This window comes from Boleophthalmus pectinirostris, unplaced genomic scaffold (genome assembly GCF_026225935.1).
Source record: "Boleophthalmus pectinirostris isolate CB_2022bp ecotype Guang Dong unplaced genomic scaffold, ASM2622593v1 HiC_scaffold_15, whole genome shotgun sequence".
NCBI lineage: Eukaryota > Metazoa > Chordata > Actinopteri > Gobiiformes > Gobiidae > Boleophthalmus > Boleophthalmus pectinirostris.
In genome coordinates, this window is record NW_026571070.1 from 31,554,429 (window position 1) to 31,577,187 (window position 22,759).

A 22,759-nucleotide genomic window follows, 5' to 3' on the forward strand; every position below is an offset into this window, starting at 1 on the left:
ATACAAACTTCACATTTTTTATTGCACCTTTAATTCACAAGTTCATCTTGCAGAAACGTCAATGACAGACATGTTCACTCTCTGATTTGTTTGCTGTTGTGCCGGTAATTACTTGGACACCACTGAGCGTTCTGGTGCATTATGTATGTCACAACCAAACAGCAGCGATTTGTTAAATATAAAAAGTACCCGCCTACCATCGAGCAAACGAATGCTGCGATGAATCAGGCTAGCAAAATACAGCCTTAGATAAAAATGCATTGAAAATAATTTATAAATACTAACAAAGATGTAATGAAGTACTTATTATGCATTTTACTATTAACTAGTTATTATTATGTGCTCCCTAATCTAAAGTGTTACCTAAATGATTATTAAACACTTGATTTAGGTGTATTTTGGTAAATTATGAGTTAATGGTTAATAAACATTTACAAATAATGTGTAATAATGGTATGCCTTATTATAAAATGTTATCTTAAAAAACTTCCTATCTCACCACATGACATCACAAGGTGGAACAGAGTGTTTTCAGTTTGAGAAAAGAACTCAGCCTAAATACGCAAGATTTGTGTGTTAAACATGTGTAAATGAAACAAAACACAACTCCAGGTCTGTTTATGATGAGGAAACATTAAAACATAGATAGAAAACAGTGTAATATTGGCTCTGTAAACACTTTCGACGAAGCAGGTCCAGTTTTTCCAATCCTTGCATTTTTCCTGAGGTTCAAACAGCTCATTCATTTGGACAGAAATAGTGGACCTGTCTCTGAAATGGCTCCCCGTTGAGGGCCCGGATCACAGCCTAATACACCTGCTCTGACTCTGGTCCAACATCGTAAAGGTCAGGATGAGCTAGCGCTCCTATGACAGTTCTGAGGAGAGGGAAGGGAGTCATGGGGCTGTCAAACTCCACACATGGATTTAAGGCCTGAATGAATTGGGAAAAATATCTAATTGCGTTTTTTCACACAAGTCTTGCTTGATTTTGATTGTATTTGTGATATATATTTTAGGATTCTGTTCAAAGTTCATATTTTAAACATGGCCAGAAGAATCGACAAAAAGATGGAAATATGAACTGACAAACTAATACAAGATTCACATTTCAGAACATGTTTGAAGTAGTACCTCAGTAATTCAGTACTCAATACAGATACTGATACCACAATGATAATACAAATTCTCTTTCTGTCATTGATTTCTGTCCTGTCAATATAACTTTGTTAGTAAATACCATATTTCAGACTATAAGTTGCACTTTTTTCATGGTTTGGGTGTTTCCTGCGACTTATATATTAACATTTTCAGACTGACAGCCGTGAGAGGCTCTAGGTTTGTGTATCAGTTTTCTGCGCATGTCTCCTGCAGAAAAAGCCGCTGTTCTGCTGCAAGTAGTTAAATACGCAGCAGAAAACGGTAATCGAGCAACAGAAAAAGTTTGGAATGAGCAAGAAACTTGTGTGAGACTGGTGGAAAGCGGGAATGGAGAACACAGCTTCACAGTATCCAGGAGGATGCACTGTGCAACTTTCCTGGAAGTCATTGAATGGATCGACAAAGCCTGGACTTCAGTGACAACCGAAGTTGCATGGATACTCAGATGTGGCACAAAGGATGAAGAATTCAATGGATTCAGTGGATTTAGTGATTTGGAGTGAGATGGAGAGTTTGGTAAACTTGTTCTGTTCTGTTGTTGATGTTATAGTTTATCTGAAGAACTGTTCATATGTTAAGTTAACATATTAATGCCTATTCAGCCTGTTGTTCTTTATTATTCTATTGTACTATTACTATAACTTGCCTTAAATAAAATTAATTTCCCCATTTTACATTTTTTGGCTGGTGCGACTTAAGCCCCATCCACACTAGTAGATATTTGAGTCATTTCTGTTTGTGGATGCAATGTTCGTTCACACTAATCTGATTGAAAACTGCTCCAGAGATGGAACGATCTGGTGCCTCCAGCTCCCACGAATTCATTTGAGTACAGATCTGATCCGGCACCGTGTGGACGCCTGAAAACACTGATACACTGATGTAGTTCTATGCGCCGTGAAGTAATTCACCGGTAAAACACTAAGAGGCTTGAATATATGTCCATTCATATACACGGTTTGTGTGTACGACCTGCCGATGTATAATCTCTGAAAAGTTTTACATGACAGAAGCACAGAACAGACTCACCATCAGCAGAACACCCCTCTGTCACAGAAAGAACACTCATATTCCACTGAGTCGTGTTCTTTAGTCCAACAGAAGCTGAACCGCATCAGCGCACAATAACGAGCAGTTTTTTGGAGCGCTCTGTTTATGCAAATGAGCCATGTGGTTTTAAGTTTCATTTCTGTAAAACGTAAACAAATATGCTCAAAGCTGTGTGGATAATGAAGGCCTGCAGACACAAATCGTTTCTGATAGGGTGATACAGAGATTGGTTCAGTGCAAACGTAGCTTTATACTCTGGAGCGACTTATAGTCCGAAAAATATGGTACCTGCTCAAACGAGTATCCAGTTTTGATACTAGTTTTGAGTATCTGATATTCCATTTTTTTTTCTTTTTTCCTTTTGACAACCCTCGTTTGTACAGATCAAAATGACAGGGTTAGCAGTTTTTTTTGTGTTTTTTTTTTTTTGCACAATAAGACAGAAGATTTCATTGTTTGTAGACAAAACGATGGTGCTTAATTACGTCCATTCAAATTGCGATTAATCTTGCGGCCCTACTGTGTATTACGTTTACTCACTGGACTTTCCAATAACAAAGTGTGTGTTTTGTGTTCTGAAAAATGGCTTTGACCCGAGAGCATAAAACATGAATTGGCTCCAGTCTGAGTGTCTTCCTGACAGATGAGAGAGGACACACAGAGCATGAGGAGCACAGTGGGAGGCGGCGTGAGTGACAGTTCTGCTTGTTCATAATGGATGGATACAATATGTTTAAGCGTTGTAGAAAACGGGCCACAGACAGAGAAATCGGAGTTACATAGTCGATCAATCAAAACTAAACACATTTTCATCACAGAGAAAAATGGCACAAAAATCGAACTTGGCAAAATGTAAGACTTAAAGGATCAGAGTGGGGAATTGTGTAAATGATTTAGTATGGCTTATTTAAACAAGACTATGTTGTACTATATGTTTATTATCATCTTATCATCCTTTTTTTTTTTATTATGATGAAACTTTGCTGCTTTAACGTTAAATGGACACCTCAAATCTCTTTACTTCACTTACTCAATGTACGCTGGAACTAGTTTTCATATGGGGCCTATTCATTTGCATAGATTTTAAGTAGACTATGTAGACTGTGTATAATCTGAAGGGAGTGTACCTTAGGCTCTTTGACCGGAGCTTCGTCCTTGGATCCAGGGACGACCTTAAAGGTGATGGCTCCTTGGGACTGAGCCTGGAGGTAAAGGAAAAGAACAGGGTTAGGAGGAGGAGGAGGAGCACTGGAAATATTTTAGAGCAGACATTAAAACCCTCATAAGACACATAAACTTCTGCATGGATTGCCATTTCAAATAGATCTAAGACCTTGCAATGGATATAAAATTAGTCTAACAAAATGATTAGATTTGAGGGTTTAAACCAGGACACTAAATACGGCAACACTAAAAACGGCAAAAATAGTGCTGTTATGAAATAGACAAACTATGGCCCTCACACCAATTTTTGCTGTCCCTCAGGTCTCCTGAATAATATCAAATTTTGTCAGTTTTGTTAAATGCTCTCCTCTGAATGATGGATTGGCCACCGTCAATAGGCCTCCTCTGAAAATAAATTTGAAAATGTGGCCCTCAGTGAGAAAAGTGTGGAGACTCGTGTAGTACAGGTTCATTCTTGTTTGTTCCATTGTTGACTTTAGCCTGTAACACTAAGCTCATTGTATTAGTTGTAATCTCTGAAGCCTTTACAGAAAATACCACTCTTTACTGTGTGCATGCAAAGCTGAGTGCAGTTAAAAGGACACATTTGAATAGAGCCAAAGGGAGTGGAACAGGAGAGGAGCTTGGACCCACACACCAGAATACGAATGATCTCCTCAGGCTTCTTGTCCTCCACTGGGATTCCATTGACCTCCTTGAGTTCGTCTCCTACATGGATCAGACCTGAGACACAGAGCAGACAGAGTCTGAGAGCACTTATCAGGATCCATACGCCACAGTCGCGTGTGCTACTGTGGCCCTGAGGGCCCGGGGCCCTGTACAGTACAGCAGATTAGTGTTTATGGTCATGCTGGAATCCACCACTGGAAAGGAACCCAAATGTTATTGTGGACACATGTGGAAATGTGCCGCTGGGTAACTGTGAAACAGATTGGACACAAAGAACAAGTGTGTATGCACAACACAGGGTTTTATGTAGGCTCTGTGTTTACAGTACGAGGCAGCAGTAAATCAGACTGCAGACGCTGCACTTTAACAACACCTACAGTCTGTCCCAGGCTGCACAGGTTCAGCTTTTGTTCCAAACTGCTGCATGTTGGGATAATTAAGAATAAACTACAATCTTAAAGGTGCATTATGCAACTTTTCACATCCATCTGGGATAGCTCACAAGGAAAGTGTCAGAACCAAAGATCACACCCTAAGAGGTCAGTCTCTGACTTACCACAAGCAAACACAGATGGAGACTAACAACATGGATTCAAGAGTTTGAAAACTCACAAAACTCACGAGAAGTCATCTTGTTGGCAAATGATACCAAGTGCTTTTTTCTGTTGCTTTGCCAAGAATGTTCCATTAATTTTATTTATCTCCATGAAGACAAGCAGTTATAGGTTAGACATATGGGGAGGCAGGCCTGCTGACAGTCAGAATACATGTTTTAGCTATAAAAACAAATGTAAGATAGATACGTTTATTGGCATGATCTGAAACATTCCACACAGAGCATTAATGTCTCCATGGAGACAAGCAGGTTACATGATGAAGCTTTCAGTAAATGTCATGTCACTGTTTCACATTATTCTCATACTTTTTCCTCAAATAATACACATAAAAGGTGCGGGTTCCACTATCCACCTCATTTTAAACATACTGCTTTAGACAATCATTTGCATTTTCAGCTGATTTAAAAAACTGACCACTTCTATCGGCTGCTCCTCCTCTCATGATCCGAGCGATGAGTATGGCTCCTGTGTGGTCATCTCGTCTGATTGTGGCTCCCTGCAAGACACAAGAACAACAAGAAAAACTTTTAAAACGCTACAAACTCCATGAGAGTTACGTCAGCTCATCTCCATACGTGCTTCTTTTTGAAAACCTTGTCATTTTCTATAAACGGTCCGGACTTTTGTTGCCATTGATTGAACTTCCTCAGCTCCAGTTGTGGCACACGGCATAAATACAGTGAGTCTAGACAGAGAGATAAATGCAACGAGCCCCAAAACGCACAGTCACCGGAGCTTTTCCTTTTGTTTTGGTCCAGATCCAGAGGACGCGCTCTGACCTGGATACCACAAGCCCACAGTCAACTGCAACGATCCATTTAACAGTAAACTCACATATAGGCCTACACATATAATTAAAACTCCATAACTGTAACTTAGCAACCAGGGCCAAAACCTGTCCACATCGCACAACAGTTATGATTAGACAAATACAAATCACTGACAACATCTTTATTTATTTAAAGATGCATTGTGCAACTTTTCTGGTGGAAGGTTCCGTCAAATGTGTTTCTCAATGAAGGCATTATAGGCGAGTTTCATTGTTGACAAAAGTGCGCGTTGCATGCTGGGAATTATTTTGGTCGGTGGCAAGAAACACTAATTCAACATGACAGACGGAGGAAGAAAGCACGTAAAGGGTATTGATCCCGGTTATTTATCCACTCTAACGGCAGAGGACCCAAGACCATTTGACCAGAAATTGGTCATAAGCATCGACGGACGACAAATCACCCTTTTCAACCCCGACAAAAGGTGGACCAAACCAAATTTCTGGTCAGAATCACCAACTACCTGGACAAATATTCACTTCGGTGATATCCACAATGACTTGGTGGAAACTCCTGGGCCATTCACAGCAGAAAAGATGAAAACCTCCAAGAGTCTCGATGTGTTGTTGAACTTGTTGGAGTTCACGGTTTGTTAGGATCTTCTACGTTTGCTCTGCGGATGTTTGAAAGCCATTTAATTCACCATTAGCGGTTCTTTTCAGTCAGAATACGAAAAAGACATTTTCCTTCTTCCGTGCATCTGATAATGCAGCAGGAATGTACCCTTATTGGGGATAAATACGCGAGGTTACGCTCTGTGTTTGACCGCTACCGTGTTTCTCGCCTCCGACCAAAATATTTCCCAGCATGCAACGCAGGCTTTTAATAACAATGACGTCAGCTGAAACTCGCCTATTGCATTGGAAGGTTTCACAGTTTGGCATTAAACCTTTCTATCTTCATGGAGACCAAACCAGACCAAGTTACAGGTCAGATCTGTGGAGAGGCAACCCCGCTCAGTCAGAATGCCTGTTTATCTAGGTATTTTTGAGCTATAAAACCACCTGTAATTGAATAAATATAAAGTAGAGCTGTTTAATGTCATACTCTGGAACATTCAATGACATATCCATAAAAGTTACATAGTGTCTCTTTAAATGAATGTTTAAATTGTCAGAAAAATGCCTTCCTTGGATGTAAACTGTCCTTGCATTTTTGAATTTTCCATATTGATGACACAGGTAGAGGTCAAAAATGGAATTGTTTTAGAACTCAGCACTGCTTCCTGTATTTTTTTGTACTTTTCTTCCAACTTCTTTTCCACAAACTGCCACTTAACTGATGTGGAAGTATAAATATTTACCACAGGTACTATCCAGCCAAAGGAAGTAATTAGAAAAACATGAAAATCTGTCTCGTGCGCTTTAACAATAACAAAATAGTGCCATAATGTTACCTAGACTACAACTTCATTCTAATTTGTTCCATTGTTGAATTTAGTCGGTCCCAGTAAAATGACTCTATTAATTGTATTCTTGGAAGCCTTTAAAGGGTTCATATTATACTTTATTTATGCTTGTTTCCTCATCAAACAGACCTGGAGTTGTGTTTTGGTTAATTCACACATGTTTAACTCTTGTGCGCCTTTTTAAAATAATCACACCTGTGCTCCGTCGTGACAAAAATGTAAAACCTGGAAAAGAATACCACAACATTTTTATGAAGTACAGATTTTTGTCCAACTTTTTTGTATCGATGTCTTCATTTACTTCTGCCCTAAAATAAATATCAAATATTATATCATATTTTGACATTTTAACCGCGTAAATGCCATTTTTGACAGCAAAAGTCTCAAATTATGTGCATCTATATCTTTCAAGTAATTTTTATTTGTTTGTGTTGGGATTATCAGAGGCTGGGACTCCTCTAGAACACACCCATATCATTTTAACCTCAAATATCTGTCTCTGTCCTTCATCGTGGACTTATATTGTATGTACAAATGTCTTTCTATCGATACAAACTAGATACACAATAAAAAGAAAAATATCCAAAAATTCTAAAAGACACTAAAACTAAAAAATTTAAAGGTTTTCAACACCAAAGAATGAAAAATAAATCAAAAAGTAAAACTATACTGGCAAAATTATGTCAGTGAAAAAGGCATTTTCAATGGAAGTCAATGGGACAAAAATGTACCTAAGGACGACGGGTGTGATTATTATGATTATACAACATTCAATTAATGTGATCTTGAAAGAAAACATTAATCAAAAATGCATCACAAATACACAAACTGGCCAATTGTCATGGTATTTGATGCAATATAACCAAAGAAAAGAAAAGTTGAGATGTATAAAAATGTACCGAGGAGTGCAGGAGGGTTAACACACAAATTTAGGTTCTTCTCTCAAACAGAAAACACTCTGTTCCACTTTGTGATGTCATGTGGTAATACAAGAAGTTCTCCACTGTGTTTCTAAACTCCAAACACCTTCACTAGAATCTGTTGGATAATTTCACCTTTGAATTGCCAATGTCTTAGCCTGATTCAATCAGCCGGTTTCATGTCATGGAAACCGTCTAACCTCATAGTGTTAGAATTCACTCGCTCAACGGTAGGTGGGTACTTTTTTTACTTAACCAATCACTGCTATTTGGTCATGATGTATGTGATGCGCCGCTAATGGGTCTAACTGGTATATTAAGCTTTTCCCAAATCCTGTAGGAAGAAGGGCATTAACGTCTTTCCCCTTGATAAAATTCACCAAACATTCTCTTTGTTCTGGCTTTAAATCCTCGATCTCAGGAATCATTGCCAACATAGAATGTATCACTCTTCGCTGATTGGCTGGTGCCCGAACTTGCACTTCCGGGGTTTTTGCGAACCGTCTAGTGTATTCTGATTCCTGACCTAGTCGCTGGAGAGAAATGAAACTGAGCAGAGGCACTAGGTACAAGGTAAAAGGTAACTGTTAACTTGAAAACTGAACATCTCCTCAAAAACAGACCTGGAGTTATGTTTTGTTTCATTCCCACATGCTTGAGAAACTCTTTTTCATTAGTCTGTCTACATCTCCAAAGCTGAAAATGCTCTGTTCCACCTTGTGATGTCATGAAGTGGTAGGTTTCACACACAAATAACACAGTCAGTTTCACAAAATATAGAATCTTTAAAGAAAAGGTCCTCTCTTTACAGGCAAATTGCATAAATACAGTAAGTCTAGACAGAGAGATTAATGGAACTGGCCCCAAAACACACACACACACACACCGGAGCCTGCCTTTCCTGTCTTCTCTTTGGGTCCGTAGCCAAGAAGAAGACGCGTTCGGACCCGGATAGAATTCCCAATCCCTCAGACAAGGCAATGATCCATTTAACAGTAAACTCACATAGTCTTTCCTTTTGCCGTAAAACAAGTTCAGTTCAAAGAGTGCCAACCTGTCACACCGCTCCCACAAACACCATTCAGGGAACATTTGGAATTCGGATATTGAAAAGTCAAAGTTGCGTCAGACCCCGACTCTGACCAAACCAGACAGAAAATGGTCGTCTGGTCGGTTAAGTCTTTCGCCGCCGCTGCTACTCATCCTTCCACCTTTCGCTACCTGCTTTTCTCATCATCCGCCCCGAGAATGTTTTCATTTCTGGGGCGAAAAAACACGGAGGAGACATGCTTTGCGTCAACTGTCCGAACCCAACGAAGACCAGGTCAGAGTGGAGACGCAGCAACGCCTCCTTGGATGTCACTTCGCTGTTTGCTTTGGGGGGGGGAGATGTCTTAAAGGGGTTTCTTTAAAGAACAAAGACGTTGGGAGATTGTGGTACTTAGCTTGTCATGGCGGTAGTTTTGGATGACCTGTTTGCGCGTAATGGTTTTTCTCTCCCAGATAATGGTTTCCTCAAGGTTTTCGGAGAGGGAACGAGGAGTGACGCGGTGATAAGTCAGCGGAGGTTGCAGAGTCGTTAGGGTGATTTTGGAAAGGTGAGAATAGGCAGCGGTGAGGAGAGGGTCGCGAGGGTCAGCGGGAGTGGGAGGGGGAGGGAGGGGCACTGTCAGAAGGGCCTTTGCTGTGACTCAAAGCAGCTCGGTGCTTTCGGACAGATGCGATCGTTAAAAGGTGCCTGCGAAATGAATCACACCATGGGAGGGAAAGGCTGACCATAGTTCTCAAATCAACCAGAACTTCGTGGTTTCTTCAAGAAGATTGTCTCTCATATCACCATGTTTCATTTTATTGTTCTGAAAATGATATATTTGCCAAAAACAACATATTAAAATGGTTAGTTCATTTCAGTTTCATCCCGGAGTCTCCCCTCCCTTTGCACTCCACGTTAAGTCATATTCCGTTCATAGCGCTCTTACAATACAATTAGCATGCATCCCTTGAATAAAACTACTGTACATCGTGTCAGATTTGTGAAGTTGTAGTATTATTATTATTTTTTTAAATCATGTTTTTGTATATTTCTGTAAAATGGCCATGTGGGAGCATGGGTAATAGGCTTGTGGGCAGTCTTGTAAGGCTCGTACAGCGAACTGTAAGAAGGGTTTGAACAGTGTCCAGGAAAGATAAATCCGTGTATCGTTCATTCATTTGTTTTTCAAAATAAACCCAAAAATAAGAAAATGAAAAAACAATTATTTGTCTCCAAAACCAAAATGAAAAAACAGATAACGAATCCTTTTTTTTTTTTCTGTTTTCGGATAAAGGCCATTTCTCGTTTTTGTGACTTAAACTGCGATACCAGACTCTTAAACCGCATGCTGACTGAACCAGGATTGAAACAAGAAAGAACTAGAACTGATCCCAGGACTGAACCAGGCCTAAAACAGGACTGAACCAGGACTAAACTGGGTCTAAACCAGGATTTAACCAGGATTAAACCAGGTCTAAACCAGGACTGAACCAGGACTGAGTGTTGGGACGGGCCCGGAGCTGCGCCTGCGTAGACTGTCAGGTGATCACGACTGAGACCGGGACTAGACCGGGACTAGACCAGGACTAGACCAGGACCAGACCAGGACCAGACCAGGACTGAGACCAGAGCTGAAACCGGTTTAGACCTGGTTTAGACCTGGCTTAGTCCTGGTTCAGTCCGAAATGCAACACAGAAGTCCGGCATCGCAGTTTAAGTCACGGAAATGGGAAATGTTATCTGTTTTTCCGTTATTGATTTAAACACAAAATCTAAAACTGAAAAAAATGAATTTTTATCCATTTTCTGTTGTCATTTTGGTTTTGGAGACAGAAAATAGTTGTTTTGTCGTTTTCGTTATTTTTGGTTTTATTTTGAAAAACGAATGAAAGAAACATGAATTTTACTAGATTACTCAAATAATCATAGATAACATATAAAACCACTTCAGTCATGTTTTTGATGAAGGATCGTGTTGATTTTGCATACATCCTTTACCCCCTTAATGTCGCCTCAAATCCATGGTACATTTAGATCTTGCAAGTATTTCTCAAGAGGTGTCACAAATCAGTAAATTGATATTTCTGTAGTGAAAATTGCAGATTTTGCTACAGTTTAAAGAGCTTCAATTATATCAAATTCTCAATAATCATCTTGGGTCTACAGCCAGTCCTCTATCACTAAAACATGTGGTTTGGAGCAGAGTACTCACATTATTGGACTATTAGACTATAACAGGACTATTCTGTGTGTTAAATGGCACTGATTAAAAGTCTTAGTAACAGGCCTGTAGTCAACTAACTCCTTGTCCTGATGATCAGTTGGTTGACTAAGAAGGGGCCATGGCAAAAGCTCAAAACTATTACGTATCTCTATGTGACTATGTAATCTGACTCAAGACTTCAAGACTAGGGGAGTTAATGCAAAAACGACCTGGAAAAAAGTTCCAGGAAACAATGTATTTATATAAAGAGTTTAAAAGTGTGTCATTTTTTACAGATAAATACCAAAAATTAATAAATCTTCAGTTAATTCACTCCATCACTCACTCAGTCACCTCTCTTGTTGTCCCATAAAAATCCTTATACTATATTTTCCAGACTACAAGGTGCACTGGATTATAAAGCACAATATCAATAATGTTGAATTCTCTCGTCTATTTTCATACATAAATTGCTCTGGATTATAAGGAGCATTAAGCGAAACAAACTGTTGACACTTGAGACTGATCCTGGTGCGGCTTCGTAGCTTACCAAAGTTCTACTAAAACATTTTGACAGATTTTTGAGCATCGTGCACCACATAAAATTGGTTTGAGGTCAGTAAACACAACCAGAATAAATCCATAAGGGACATCAGATTATAAGGCGCACTGTTGATTTTTGAGAAAATTAAACGATTTTAAGTGCGCCTTATAGTCCAAAAAATACGGTAATTGATCAAAGTCCTAGAGCCCTACGTGTTCATGAAGAATTGTGATACATTTTTTCTATCCTGTTGCCCTGGTTGGTCTATGGTTCCACGTGGTACACAAGTGATCGTTTAGATTCTACAGAGACATTTCCACACAAAAACTTGGATGGTGTAAGCAAAACTGTGTACCCCAAATATATATTGTTTTTGTCTCTAACAACCGTACCTTTAAACATATGGTGTAACAGACATTTTGGACTCCCTCACTCATTCTAATCAGCCGTTTGCCCCCAGAGTCACTGAACCAGTTTCGAAGCAGAGCTCTTAAATGTGATAGGTCTGAGTGAAGCAGCCAAGTGAGCAGTGAAGGAGGAGGCCTTCGTGAAGCTGGCCAGCCCCAACCTGAACCCTGAACGCCGCGGTAGCCAAATGAGCTCCGTCTGATAAGAAAAACCAACAGGCCACAGGAGAACACGAGCTGGAGCTGCCTGGAGTTACAGTGTGGCTCCTGGACCAATCAATTAGATGAAAGTTGATAGTGCACTCAAGTCCTGCCCAAATATATGAAGGATCTGATGATAACGGCCTCTTTCAATGGGGGAATTCATGTACATGTAGGCTTGATACTGCTTATATAAATGCATTAGTCTTCTATAGGGCTGTGCAAAAATACTGAAATATCAACATGCTGTATCGATATATCGCCAAGAGTATTTTTTGGTATATTTTAATGAATAATATTTTTTACAGTGCTACAGTTTTGTTGTTTGTTTTGTGGAAGGAAACTCATTTATATGACACATTTGACATTTTCACTGTTTTGATGATTAAAATGTTTGTGTTTCATATGAACTTTGCACAGGAAGTGGTTTAACAAAGACTTTTAGTATCACAGACATGATTTAACCTTTATTTTTACTGAACTGTCTTGAATCAATTTGAAATAAAACATATTAAATTGAAAGTGCACTGTATCGAAGTATGTATTGTTTCATGGCCCATGTATCGAGTCATGTATCATATCGACAACTTCTTACTGATCCCCAGCTCTAGTCTTCTATACAGTATACTTTTCAATCAAACTACAGTGAAAGGTAACAAGAAAATATGTAAAAGCAATGAGACAAAGTGTCTTGCCAAGGGAAACAACATCCGTGACCCTACATTGAGCAAGGGAAAAATTATGTTGGCAGTCAGTGTTCTTAACTTTAATAAGAATTTTTCCTACCACTACAGTTATAGAACTGCTGCTACTACAACAACTAATACTACTACTGCGAGTACTTCAACTACTACATGTGCACAAGCACAACTACAACCAGTTACACTAAAACACTTACTGTATTTTTCAGACTATAAGGTGCATCGGATAAAAAGGCACAATATCAATAAAGTTGAATTTTCGAGTCTATTTTCATACATAACGTGCACTGGATTATAAGGCACATTAAGAGAAACAAACGGACAACACTTGAGACTGATCCTTTTTTGTTTCCTACAAGGAGGACTCAAATATACATTGAGTAATAATGTGTTTAATGCAGCTTTGTGCACATTTGTTTACGTTTTACAGAAGCAAAACTTCAAACCATGTGGCTCATTTGCATAAACTATTAGCACTGAAAAAAAACAGCTCGCTCCTCGTGCACTGATGTGATCAGCTTCTGTCAGACTAAAGGACATGACTCAGTAGAATATATGTGAAAACTGGTTCGAGGTCAGTAAGCACAGCCAGAATTAATACATATTACATAAGGCGCACTGTCGATTTTTGAGAAAATGAAGGGGTGTGCCTAGTCCGAAAAATATGGTACACATATTCTTTAAAGAGGGGATATTACACGTTTAAAATGATTTATTCGCTGAAAACAATTTATTAAAATGTTTGATTAGTTTCTGTTTCATTTTTGACATTTGAGGTTTTGCACCACCCTCCCTTCAGAGCATTGTCACACAATCAGCGTGGATTTAGCGAATGAAACTACTGCACATCACATCAGGTTTGTGAAGTTGTAGTGTATCATTTTTGAAGGCCGTGACAAATAATAAAGTGTCGTGAGTATACCACATGCATATATTAAATACTGAAATCCTATATTTGTTTAAATATTGTTAATGAAGTCACACAATTAATGCTTAACTACTGAAATCTGATATATGTGTTTAAAGAAACTGCTGTGTAGCTTGTGTCTTTTTAAGGACATTCTGTACAGAGCAGCTGACAAGGGGACATCCTGGCTGGCACCAAACCTAAATAGATCTGGTCATTCCCATAAACGGAGAAGCATCAAGGAGGATCCAAGGCCTGATCAACATATCATTTGCATATTTCTGTGAATGTATATATACTAGGTTAAGAGACAGATGCAGGTGTTCAGACTACCTGAAATAAGTCCTGTGTAGAATAGGCCATCAGGGACAGTGGTTTGACCCAGAGCTCTGTATTAGAATTGTACTGAATAGGGAATATATTTTTGTGATTTCAATCGATCGATTCCAGTCATTATTTTCTGCAATTGGAACACGCCAACATTTTGAATCCTATATTTATGAAAAATTATCATGTGGGAGCAAGGGTGACATAGGTTTGCGGGCTGAGCTTTGTCCAAGAGGCATGGAGGCCATGTTATTGATGAGGAAACATTATAATAACAGGAAAATCTCTAAAAATAAAAAGCCCATTTTGACGTTTACCTCTTATTTTATGCTACCAAATTATATCACCAAGGTAAAAAACATTAAACAGTATGAAGGCGGTCTGATTCTCGTCTACTGCATTTAAAACAAAGTCCGTTTTGTAAATGCGATGCTGCCTATTAATATGAGTCTGCTGAGTAGTTGTACAGAAGTTAGAAGTGTTATCGGATTTCGGCAATCTTCAGGTTTCATTTCCTCTTGTCTGAAATAAAGCGCAGCACTTGTAACAGACGTGACCAGTGCGATCCATCAGACTGTGCATACATGCTGGGTTATTAACTTGTACTGAAACGTCCCATCCATTTTCAAGGCTCTTTTACTACTTTTATGTGGCCTCTGTTAAAATACACCAATGGGAATATTATATAGCTTTATTAAATGCTAGCCCCACGCACTTACTCACAATTTAAGAATATAGACTTCCTTATTTATTGGTTACATTTGCCAACGAGTTATAGCCAATATAACCTCCAGCTCCTGTTTCTCTAATGTTCACTAATGGATACGGGATTTGTGGTGATTGATGAAATAAAGACAATATTTCATTATCAAACTGCTGGCCTGATATATTTTTGGAGCAATAATGTCCAGCAGTTAGATTTAAAAATGGGGTATTATGCATGTTTCAGTAATTTAGCGATCATCTCTCGCTAGCCTTATCTGAACTCTTCTTAAGGTTAGAAGTGAGATTCGGTCCAATGCTCAGCCCACAAGTCAAAGTCACCTATGCAAAAACGAAAGTCAAACTTAAACGTGTTAATATGTTGTTTTCGGTGACTAGTCTATAGCATTTTCAAAACCATAAAAGGTAACGTGATAATCTAAATATGTTATGTGTTAGCAATTAATACCACATAAAAGTAAAATACAAGCCTGATTCATCAGCTGGTTTCCCTTGGTGGAATCTGTCTGACCTCACAACATTAGGATTCATTTATTCAATGGTAGGTGTATGTTTTTATTGAACCAATTTGGTCGAGGAGCTTGGAATGCACCAGATCCCATTGGAAAAGAAGCAATAACGTCTTTCCTCTTTAAAAAAATTCACCAAACATTCTCTTTTTTCCAGCTTTAAATCCTCGATCTTGGGAATCATTGCCAACACAGAATGTCTGGCTTCGGTTACATCCATTTTGACCAAGAAAAATGAAATTAGGTGGTGCCAGCTTGGCTAGTAAAATACACCCTTTTTAAGAAATGTTAAAGCGTGTATGGTCATTCTGATGCTAAATGGTAACTCTAATAACCTATTGTGCATAGGTTATTCAGTCTCTCTAAAACCTTCAAATCAGGCAAGAAATCTCGGGGTTATAATAGACTCAGACTTGAACTTTAACAGTCACATCAAATCAATAACATTTGCACACATTTACCATTTAAAAAACAGCAAAAATCAAAGGTTTACTGTCTAAAGCAGAGTTGGAGAGACTTATCCATGCATTTGTCTCCAGTAGGTTAGACGACAGTAACAGCCTCTCATTGTGAGACGCTGTAGAACATCCAAAATGCTGCAGCTCGGATCCTGACTCAAACCAGAAAGTCAAGAAGAGCACATGCGTCCTGTGCTCAGGTCTCTGCACTGCCCCCTGTGGCTCAGAGACTTTAAAGCAGCTCTGCTTGTACAAGTCTCTCCATGGCCAAGCACCAAAATCCATCTGTGACATGTTAGTGTCATATGAACCATCTGCACTCTGAGGAGCTCAGGGACCGGCCTCCTGCTGGTGCCCAGAGTCACGACTAAACACGGGGAGTCATGCAGCTAAAACCTGGAACAGTCTGAACATGTGACAGACTTCTGCTTTGACTCTGTTTAAATCCAGTTCTGTTTAGCTGCATATGACTGAAAGCTTTTCATTCCACATTATTCTCATTTAATCTCTTTTATGATGATTATTTATGTTTTGATTTGTTTGTGTTGTAATTTTGATGTTTTTCTTATTCTGTAAAGCACTTTGAATGACTTTGTGTACGAACTGTGCTATACAAATAAACTTCCCTTGCCAATATGTGCTAATGTTTAACAAGGCCCTGGACAATTGCCCTGCTTTTTCAGAATTTGTGATGGTTGGAGGCTAACGCTACATCTCCCATTGAAAACGCAAGGGAGCTGACATATGGAACAGTCGCGGCTTCAGGAATGCACACATTCGATTTACCAACACTGCAACTAAAATGAGCTTGTAAAATTGCAGGTCAGAGTACTGCTTTTACTAGCCAGGCTGGCACCATCTAGTGCCTCCACTCAATTTAATTTCTCTCCAGCAACTACGTCAGGAATTAGAATATACTAGACGGTTTGCAAAAACCTCAGAAGTTGTAGACCACGCACCGGCCAATCAGCTGTGAGCTGTGAAGTCATGACGTCAAACTCGTCGCGTCTGTCTGGGATCCTTTTGTGGAACAGCACAACAGTAAAAGTGGTCGAGATGGATGTAGATGAAGTCATACATTCTGTGTTGACAACGATCCCGAGATCGAGGATTTAAAGCAGGAACAAAGACAATGTTTGGTGAATTTTATCAAGGGGAAAGACCCTTCTTCCTACGGGATTTGGCGCATTCCATACGTCACGACCAAATACCAGCGACTGGTTAAATAAAAAAAGCACCTGCCTACCGTCGAGTAAACGAATCCTAATGCTGCGAGTTAGAGGGTTTCCACAAAGTGAAACCGGCTGATGAATGAGGCTATGCTTTTACTGCACTGGTCGGCTGATTTTGGTCATGAACCATACAGATTTCAGTAAAAAGGAGAATCGATCCAAAACTGTATATGAAACTAGAGACTAAAACTATGTAACATTTTCACATTGCACTCACACACTTCTAGACACAACTGAACAACTGAATCACTGCGAATGCGCAGACAATCCGTTGGTCCCAGACAGCACCCTCCCTACACGCCACAACTGAACAAAGCCCAGAGTCACTGTGAACGCCACAAACAAAGTCCCACTCACTCGTCCAACCGTTGTGTTTCCTTTAAAGTCCGGTGTGGTTTATTTGTGGAAAAAAGTTTGAAAACAGACCATTCTATGACAGTGCGCTTTATAATCCAGAGCGCCTAATAGTGCAGAAAATACAATATTTAATCTGGAGCAATAAACATGCACCACTTTGCTGTAGGTTTCTAGCTTCTTTTACATAACTCAAAAAGAGCTTCAACTTCAGAGTTCATCAAGCTCAAATGTACAGTATTTCTTCCACCACAATTCCCGTGTTTGTTGTTTTGGCGCCCCAACTCCTTCGACACGCCCCCTGTAGCTCGTTACACACTGCAGACTGTCAGGTCAGGTCTCTGGTGGGGTGTGAGCCTCTGCTGGGGGCCTTATAAACTTATACAAGCACCAGCAAACAACCAAGCAGTAAAGGGGACCCGGCTTCTCTATGTAAATACTTGAGGAGGTAATGTTCTCCCAGAGGTACAAAACAGACCATTAATCAAAACAAATGTCACTCAGCACTATTTAATGTGCAGTGAATCGTAATGTAAGGTTATTTGTAAGTACTGTGCAATAGTATTTGTAGCACCCATATTTATTAATGGACGTGGTGATGTTATTGTACAGATGCTGCATTTTTCCCAAGAACTGTAATGTTGTTTAAAATTTTAGACTTCGTTTTAATGTGGGAACAAACAGAACTAAACCAGGACTAAACAGGGTCTAAAACAGAGCTAAAGACAAGTCAGTGAGTTACTTGACCACCACAAAAGAGCTGCACTAAACCAACTAAACCAGGACTAAACCAGGACTAAACCAGAACTAACCAAGAACTAAACCAGGTCAAAGACACCTCTGATACCTACTGACTATTTCTGACCGAAGCCATCATTTAATAGCTGCACTGAACCAGAACATAACTAGGATCAAACCAGGTCTAACCCAAGACAAAACCAGCTCCAACCCAGAAATAACCAGGTCTAACCTAGAACTAAACCAGGTCTAACCCATGACTAAACCAGGTCAAACCCAGAACTAAACCAGGTCTAACCCAGAACTAAACCAGGTCTAAACCCAGAACTAAACCAGGACTAAACCAGATCTAACAGATTTGAGCATAATGTGAAATATGGTGGAGTATTAATATTGTAATTGATAATAACAAAACATGACAATTTCGTTTCAAGCTGCACCGCAATTGGTCCCATTGTGGTCAAACCTGTCCTGTAGATGTCATTAGACAGTCGGAGTCGCGGTGCCAAATCCACAGTATCTACACATGGGCTGTGGCGGTGCAGTATAAACACTATTTGTAAGAGTCTAAATGAGTGCGTTAACCAACAGTCTGGTGATGGCACAGCTTCAACGGCGCATGTACACAGAGTCTCATTACCCCCTGGCACACGGAGGTCCCTGGAGCTGTGCCCCGGCGTGGAGACAGAGCGGTGAGCCCAGGAGGAGTGCGATGTGTCAGGCTGGAGGTATGAGCGGTACAGGGCTCAGACACACACACACACACACACCTACGGCCAGAGCTGAAGCCAGGCAGGCCCAGGAGACCTCAGACGGGATGATGGATACTGGACAGTGGCTCAGCCTGATGAATGGGACACACTATGTTCACAATTAGAGACGAGGCGCCGCGCCACTAAACCATCAAGTGTCTCCTCCACAGAGCTCACATGGAAAATAGTGTGATGAAAACACTGCTGTGCTGTGAGGGGCTATGGCACAGCCTGTTGTCAGATTAAACTGCAGATACTGGCAAAGTGGCATACAGTCGTCCACGTTTAGAACAACTGAGACGCAGTTAAGTCAAATGTCCACACTGTTTACATTACTGCCAAAATTTTGGGTCTTCACCGTTCGCAGCTCGTGCAAAAGGCTGCAGCTCGCCTACTCACTAACAGTCGGAAACATGACCACATCACCCCTGTCCTGTACTCCTTGCACTGGCTCCCTGTCCAGTTCAGAATTCATTTTAAAACTTTGATGTTTGTTTTTACTGCACTCAATGGTCCTGCACCTTCCTACTCGTGTGAGATTTTGACCCTTCACCAACCCAGCAGAGCTCTATGATCTGCTGGGCAACATCTGCTGGAGGTCCCCTGGTCCCAGGTGCAAACAGTGGGCTGATCGTTCTTTTGCAGTGGCCGGTCCAAAACTCTGGAAATTTTTTGTCCATCCCTGACCTGCTTCTGTTCAAAGCCAAACTTAAAACCTATTTTATTTAGAATGAGTTTTAACACTTAGTTGCCCTGTGACACTTTATTTTAATGGTGTAATGTGCTTTGTTGACCTGTTTTGTATGATGTTTATTGATTTTTTTTATCTTGTTTTAATGTTGTACAGCACTTTGGTTGGCTTTGGTCGTTGGAAGCTGCTATAGGCGAGTTTCAGCTGACGTCATTGTTATTAAAAGCCCGCGTTGCATGCTGGGAAATATTTTGGTCGGAGGCAACAACACATCGAGACTCTTGGAGGCTTTCATCTTTTCTGCTGTGAATGGCCCAGGAGTTTCCACCAAGTCATTGTGGATATCACCAAAGTGAATATTTGTCCAGGTAGTTGGCGATTCTGACCAGAAATTTGGTTTGGTCCACCTTTTGTCGGGGTTGAAAAGGGTGATTTGGCGTCCATCGATGTTTATGACCAATTTCTGGTCAAATGGTCTTGGGTCCTCTGCCGTTAGAGTGGATAAATAACCAGGATCAATACCCTTTACGTGCTTTCTTCCTCCGTCCGTCATGTTGAATTAGTGTTTATTGCTGCTGACCAAAATAATTCCCAGCATGCAACGCGCGCTTTTGTCAACAATGAAACTTGCCTATAGAAATAAAGTTTGATTGATTGAAAACTTTGAATTGTTTAAGGTCCTTTTCACACTGCCCCAAGTTAGGTCGTTGTAAAAGAGGATTCACTCGCACTCTTGGATCATGTACGCCATTTGAAACATTAGTCTGACAAGGCACTTTGGATCATCTTCGCAACACGTCTCCTCCTGCTTCTGTCCGTGCAGCTGAGCCTCTGTCTGTCATTGTCTCTGCCTTTGTCTTTTTCAACTCAACTCGTGCATCGCTCTCACGGTGTGTTTAGCCTCATGAAAGAAAAGACCACCACATGTAGTGATAGGAAAGTGAGCATGTCAAGGCCGTCATCATGCAAATACATTGACGTGTGGTGTTTGGGGGGAACAGGACCGACCTGACACTGAAGTTAACAGACATAAATCTGGTGGTGACTGGGTTCGCGCCACAGACCGCAGTAAATGTGTAAAAATGACCTAAGAGAGATATATAATAAAATAACAATTACGACAACAAAGCTTTAAGCTCTCACTGTTCAGATCTGGAGAGCAATGCTGTGTCGTGTCCTGTGGCAGCACACTGCAGTTGCCTAGCAGAGCAAGTTACAAAGACAAAACATTTTTGTCAGTCATCTATTTTCTATATTCAATGTAGAACATAGGGAGCCGCTTTGTAAATCTACACTATTGGTTTTCATTATCCAAAAAAAAGTTGATGGAGGTTGAATTGATGAAGAAATGCAGAAATAGAACAGATCTGCTGAGAAATCTGTGGGTATTGGAAATTATCAGAAGAAAGAGGTCATCTTGGTCGAAGCAGGCCTTTCTAGCTGCGGTCAATTAGTCATCGTTAAGGCGATCCAAGCCTCTCAACCTGACCTGATCAGCTCCATATGCACAGACTGCACGGTGCTATTCTGAGCACACAGATGCCCTTGATTGTTATTGTTGGGTTGGCTCGTACTCGCTCTGATGACGAGTGTCCATATCGCGCCATCACCTCTGCAGAGCACATGGCCGCCACAGTTAGTATGTGATGACAAATGGCTCACACCTCATAGAGTCTACAGACTATTGCCCGAGATTTGGATCTGCTCATGTTTAAGGCCCAGTGTAGATTAAACACAATGTAATGGAAAAGCCAGCGCCATCCAGAGAACTGTCAGCGAACAGTAGTGCCATGAAACTTTAGCAGATAAGAGGCTAACGCTAATGTCCCGTTAGCTTGGATGGAATTAGCCGCAGTGATGGTCTGGCAGGCTTGGTGGGGCAATTAGCAGAGCCCTCTGGCTGATGGGGTGGATGGATAGAGGCTGGCTCTGGTTGCACAGATGACGAGGAGGCTGGCGGGGGGATTTGGCGAGGAGTGTGTGCGTCACAAGGCCGGGGCAGCGCTGTGTGGCCCTCCTGCCACAGTGTGTGTGATAGTCACCATGTCTACTCTGTAATATCAAACAGCACTCAGCAGCATTATAAATCATACAGACATAATGGCTGGCATAGGCTCTTATTGTGTCTGGGCCAAACCTCAATAAAGGACATATATGAAGGTTTTAAACACTCCAGAGCGATGAGGGCACTGCACTAAACATGACTGCACTGCTCTAACAGGCCTGAGCTGGAACAGGCCACAGGGGTCAAAAAAAAACACTGACTTGAAATTAGATTTTTTATCAGAGGTTGGGACCTGCAAGTCGCGACTTGGACTCGAGTCAGATCGAGTCACTATTTTTAGGACTTGAGACTTGATAACATAGACTAAGACTTAGGACCTGACTTGGACTAGAGGCCTGTGACTTAAGAAGACTTGGTGCTTCTCCTAAAAATATGTTTTTCGAAAATTCTTTTCTCTTTACAGTTGATACATGCTGTGCTGAATTTTACAGGAACAAACTGGAACATGTCCTTCTCACTTCTGTTTGGTACTTTGGATGTAACTGAAGTACTGTGATGTGGTATCCTCAAATGTACTACAGTAATATACAGTACAATACAGTAATATACAGTACAATACAGTAATATACAGTACAGTCCTTGACAAAATAACTTATGAAGCACTCTTAAATCTTAATTCTTTCCGTTCTGAGATTCTGAAGATTTTGTCAAGATGTTTAAAAATGAAAAATTTGCATTTCTACAACTCTTATATAAATACTTATAAATATACAGTGACGTTTTAAGTACAATTTAGCTTAAAAGTCATCTAAACTGCAAAAATCGAATCTATATTTGGTACTTTGCTTTGAGCTTCAAGTCATTTCAAGCCTTTAAACCAGACGACTTCAACTTGACTTGGAATTATGGGCCAGTGACTTGAGACTCAATTTGGACTTGCCGGTATTTGACTTGGGACTTGACTCGGACTTGAGCTTTAAGACTTCAGACTTACTTGAGACTTGCAAAACAACAACTTGGTCCCACCTCTGCTTCATATTAATGTGTGCTGCTCTATAGATCTTATGTAGTCAATAACTGAGTTTATCATAATTGCCACTAAATGATCCAGCCATATTTGACCATCTCTAATTCA

General features: G+C 40.3%; 1 protein-coding gene across 1 annotated transcript in view; it reads right to left on the reverse strand.

The window, feature by feature from the left end:
* mpp7a (MAGUK p55 scaffold protein 7a) overlaps positions 1–22,759 on the reverse strand; it is a 386,727-nt gene that overhangs the window by 127,002 nt on the left and 236,966 nt on the right. Inside the window, exons 8-10 of the mRNA XM_020930757.2 lie at positions 5,096–5,177; positions 4,033–4,118; positions 3,338–3,412 (exon numbers count right to left, since the gene is read on the reverse strand). Coding sequence (XP_020786416.1) covers positions 3,338–3,412; positions 4,033–4,118; positions 5,096–5,177 — 243 coding nt within the window. The remainder of the gene's footprint in view (positions 1–3,337; positions 3,413–4,032; positions 4,119–5,095; positions 5,178–22,759) is intronic.